This window comes from Sinocyclocheilus anshuiensis, unplaced genomic scaffold (assembly GCF_001515605.1).
Source record: "Sinocyclocheilus anshuiensis isolate Anshui unplaced genomic scaffold, SAMN03320099.WGS_v1.1 scaffold1478, whole genome shotgun sequence".
Classification (NCBI taxonomy): domain Eukaryota; kingdom Metazoa; phylum Chordata; class Actinopteri; order Cypriniformes; family Cyprinidae; genus Sinocyclocheilus; species Sinocyclocheilus anshuiensis.
In genome coordinates, this window is record NW_015551088.1 from 370023 (window position 1) to 374446 (window position 4424).

Here is a 4424-nt window from a genome sequence, read left to right on the forward strand (position 1 = left end):
GAGACAGAGTGGTTTAGACATGGTTTATGATATGTTTTCTAGTACAAAATATCAAGCAAAATAGATCAATCTGAAAATTAAGGCTGCAGTCTGTAACAGGCTGCTCAAACAAAAAAGATTTTACTGTTTACACTCTCAGCAAGGAACAGTTCACCCAAAAATGAAAATTCTACATGAAACAAACCACAATGTGCAGTGATTGTGTTGAGTTCACCCAACCAGATATTCACTATATTATACATTTGTGTTCCAGAGAAGAAAGAAAGTCATTTGGGTTTGGAACAACATTAGGATGAGTAAATGATGTTGTTAATTTTTGGGTGGACTATACCCGATATGAGAGACTATTTTAACATCAATTTTAAAATACACACATAACCTTCACATATCCAGAAAGGAATATGATCTATCAGACTTTACCTTTAATGGTGTCCCCTATGAGCGTCCTGGTAAGGTCTGTAACAGAGCTCCAGGTGTCCCCTTGGTCACTGCTGGACACATAGCAAAGACGTGTCACGTTCTTTCCTGTAATTAACTGGTAAGACTCAGAGGTGTGACCCAGAACAGCAATGAAAAACAAGAAGACTGTGCCAGTAAACTCATCGTAAACGGGGCAGGGGTTCATTGAGCGGCAGCCCTCCAGTCGAGCTGTACTCAACACCTCCATGTCTTTCCACTGAGGAAGAAACGGACATCATTTTCATGACAGATGCTTTTTTTTTAATTAAGAAAAAAAAATTCTATAAGTTATAATAGTGTCAACATAAATTAGAACCAATCTTACTTCAACATAGTTTTTATAAAAAGTGCCTTTGCGCATGACCAGCAGATGTGCTTGAGCGTCTGCTGGAGTCAGTCTCTCCTCACAGAAGGCCAAGAAACAGCTGGAACGAGGCATGTAGATCAAAGCAGGCACACGGTATGTAACTCCACTCGGCTCCTTTTGGAAAAGCACGGATCGTGCTGGGAAGTATTGAGGCCCCATAGCCCTGCATAACTAAAAAACAGTTCAAGTCAGTACCCTTTAGCAGTTATCATTTCAAAATCAGTGGGCTCATTTTTAAAAGATCAGTGCATCCATAAATATTTCCCCTCCAAGCTTTATGTCAATGATGCCAAACAGCATTGATTTTTCACATGTCATGAAGAATCACATGCAGAAGCGAGAACTTATACTTCTGTCTCTTTCTCACATAGCATTATAAGATAATTTCAGAAGACCTGGAATACAGCATACAAATCTTTTAGATTAATTTTACAATAATTTTATGCTGCTTTATGGGTCTTTTTTGTGATTGACAACTGGTTACCATCTACTTTTCATCATGTGGAAAAAAGTAGCATGGATATTCTGCTGAATATCTCCTGCTGTCACATAGGTAATGACTTTTTAATTAATTACAAACAAAAACAAAGTCTTTCAACTTTTAAGGAAGTGAAGTTACTGAGGCTCTTGGGTGCGGTGCTGAAAAAAAAGTGCAGACATACAAAATACATGCAGAAATTGTAACATTTGCTCAGAGTCAGTGTGGACTATTGTGTTAAAAGAAAGACAGTTGCACAGTGCGACAGAAAGCCTAGTTCATGTCAGCATTTTTACAAAAAGGCTTCTGGCTTTTAACTCAACGGACTGCTGAAAAGCAAAACCTGACAAGCTTTGTAATGGTTCTTTCTTCACAATAGTTTTTTCATCACAACTATAGTTAGTATTAAATACTTTACACTAACAGTATTCCACAGAAAAAAAAACATTCTATTGACTTGCTGTGATAATTTTTGATATTGCTGTGATAATTCCAATATTCACTGTGAATCAACAGAAAATGTCTCTTTTTATGATGACAAAAACACTCATGTCTACAAAATCCGCTTTCTAGTGTGAACAATTATAAGCAGTTTCACAGTCTTGGCTTTTTGGTAATCTTTTAAAACATATTTTCATTTTATTAAAAAACATTTTAAAGTAATGTAACAACAAACCATTTAGCTAAAAGAAATCAATAATCACCTACAGGGTACTCACAGCAAACAGGCAGGACACACTAGTGCAGCGAAATGAGAAGTGTGGTAGATACGCGGATGTGTGAGGGCAAGAGGTTGCAAGTGTGTGAAAGTGTATGTGTTAGTCTGTGACAAGTGCACAATATAGCATTGACTTGTCTGTTAGATGGTGATCCATTCAGTGCCATGTTCGCTATTTGTGCATTGACCTAGAAGTGGGCTTGACTTGTCAACGCCACTGCAGACAGAATGAAAATCTGAATCTGTATATTTATTCAGTCTGAGATTTTTTTTAAATTATTATTATTATTTGATGGAGACATGGTTGGTTGGCTACAGGGATGTGTCTCGGGCTACATTCACAAAGCAGTCACATTCAAAAATTCAGTTGTCAGGTCCTGCTTAATACAGTTAATTTATTGAAATTTTACTTATTATCTGTGAATTAAAAATCGAAGCAAAACTTTTTTTTTATGTTTTGTTTTTTGATTGTTGCAGGTTCCATATGGGTGGGTTCAATAATTATGTTTAATAATTATTATAATGTTTGTGGGTCAATCCTAACAAGTTTTAATGCAGTTCACCAAAAATCACACTATGAAAAATACTAAATAGTATTTTTTTTATATTGAAAGCAAATAAATAACTAAATAAATAAAAATAAAAAAATCTGAAAATAAAATAATAATAATAATAATAATATGGCTTGATTGTTTTGTTTTTATGTTTAGGGGTATAAAATGGATAAACAACTTCAATATTCGGTTTCCACTTGTGGGTGGGAATGAAACATCCCTTTCCACTCATTGGTCAACCAAAGCTTAACCTGTGCCGTCATCAGTTCTTCTTTAGTTCTGTACGACACAATAATAGTCACCCACTGCTAATACGGTATTTTATTTGCTTCACAAACTAAAGTTACAAAACAGAAGTCACAGAAGACAGGCACACAGTCTTTGAATGAATCGGTTGAGTGAGTGGTTCAATGACCCATTCTTACAGAAACCCACTTGCTTTGTTGAAACAGTGTTTTGAACAAACCAGTTAAATTGATAACTCACTCATACACCAACACAATTACTTGCTGCCTCCTACTGGCAGTCATAATCCAAGTGCCATTTGATTGTCATTTTTTTAATATCAAATATAATCTCATAACACTGTGCAATTGTAATGCTGTGGAAATGCATGTATGCCCTCTGAGCATCATTAAACTGAAAATACATCTAAATGCTACTTCAGATGCAGCTTCTGTGCCACATCTGCCATGCAAAGTTGGCATTGTTTGACAGATTTAACTGGGAACGTGTCATATTATTCTAATTTAAATGATTGACTAAATTTAAGAATTTGACGGTAAAGATCACAGACATATTTAAAAAGGTTAGAAAAAAAAGCCCTATACAGAAAGTAAAAAAAAAAAAAAAGCCCTGAAAAGTAATGTGAAGATGCAAATATTCCTCCTCATGGGGAAGTTAATTTCTGACACTCAAAGGTGGCAATAAAGATTAAAATAATTTTCATCTCTGGCTTTATTTTTCAAAGTGTTAAGAGCAGAAGCACAGCTGACTAATAGCCACCCAGCCTTAGATGAAATCAGATTTGAACTGATTAAATCTCTCAAGATCTAAAGAATGATTAATCAACGGCAAAACCAGCATTATCATCTTCAATTATTACAAATCGCCACCTACTGTCCTAACCTTGCATAATACAGTGTTTTAAGTCATTTTCACAGATACGCTTAAACAGCAATCATTTTGACAACATTGTCATCTGTATGAGAAAACTTTTTAAAAATGTTAAAAAAAAAGTTTTTAAAACATCATTATCATATAAATGCTCCCTACGAGTACAATTAAAAATGCTTTTACACTACATGGTGTTAAAATCCTTTAAAGCAACGGATTCCTGAAACACTGTTGGGTCTCATGCTATAATATCACAGGGTTGGTTGCGCAAAACATTAACATCAACTACTTCAGTGTTGTACTTCACTTTTCATCACTTTAAAAACTGTTAATTTAAACATGTCAAGGATTTTTGTATGAAAATCACAGACACTATTAAATAAACAGTAAAGGTGTTAATTACCAGGTTTCCGTTTTTCTGTGTAGAGGATTGCTGACAACGGCAAGCAATACAGAGATGAATGATTAAGACCTGTGTACAGCACATTGCAATAAAGAAGCCTGGGTGAGATGAAGGCAAGGATAATCGCCAAATCCTTAAAAAGGCAGTTGTGGCCTAATGGTTAGAAAGTTGAAATTGTTGCGGGTTCGAGTCTCAGTACAAGCAGAAAATGTAGGTGGGGGGAGTGAATGACCAGCGCTTTCTTCCACGCTCATTACCCACAACTGAGGTGCCCTTGAGCAAGGCACCAAACAGCCAGTTATGGCATTTTCCACTGCATGGTACGGCAT

The 4424-nt window shown here is 35.7% G+C and overlaps 1 protein-coding gene across 2 annotated transcripts in view; it reads right to left on the reverse strand.

The window, feature by feature from the left end:
* Nucleotides 1–2089, reverse strand: part of neu4 (sialidase 4) — a 4901-nt gene extending 2812 nt beyond the window's left edge. The window contains exons 1-3 of one of the 2 annotated variants that reach the window (XM_016452662.1): nt 2013–2089; nt 785–997; nt 421–676 (exon numbers count right to left, since the gene is read on the reverse strand). In XM_016452662.1, the coding sequence (XP_016308148.1) occupies nt 421–676; nt 785–985 (457 nt within the window). In that variant the 5' untranslated portion in view covers nt 986–997; nt 2013–2089. The remainder of the gene's footprint in view (nt 1–420; nt 677–784; nt 998–2012) is intronic. The other variant, XM_016452661.1, reaches the window with a different exon arrangement.
* Nucleotides 2090–4424: the final 2335 nt, after the last annotated feature.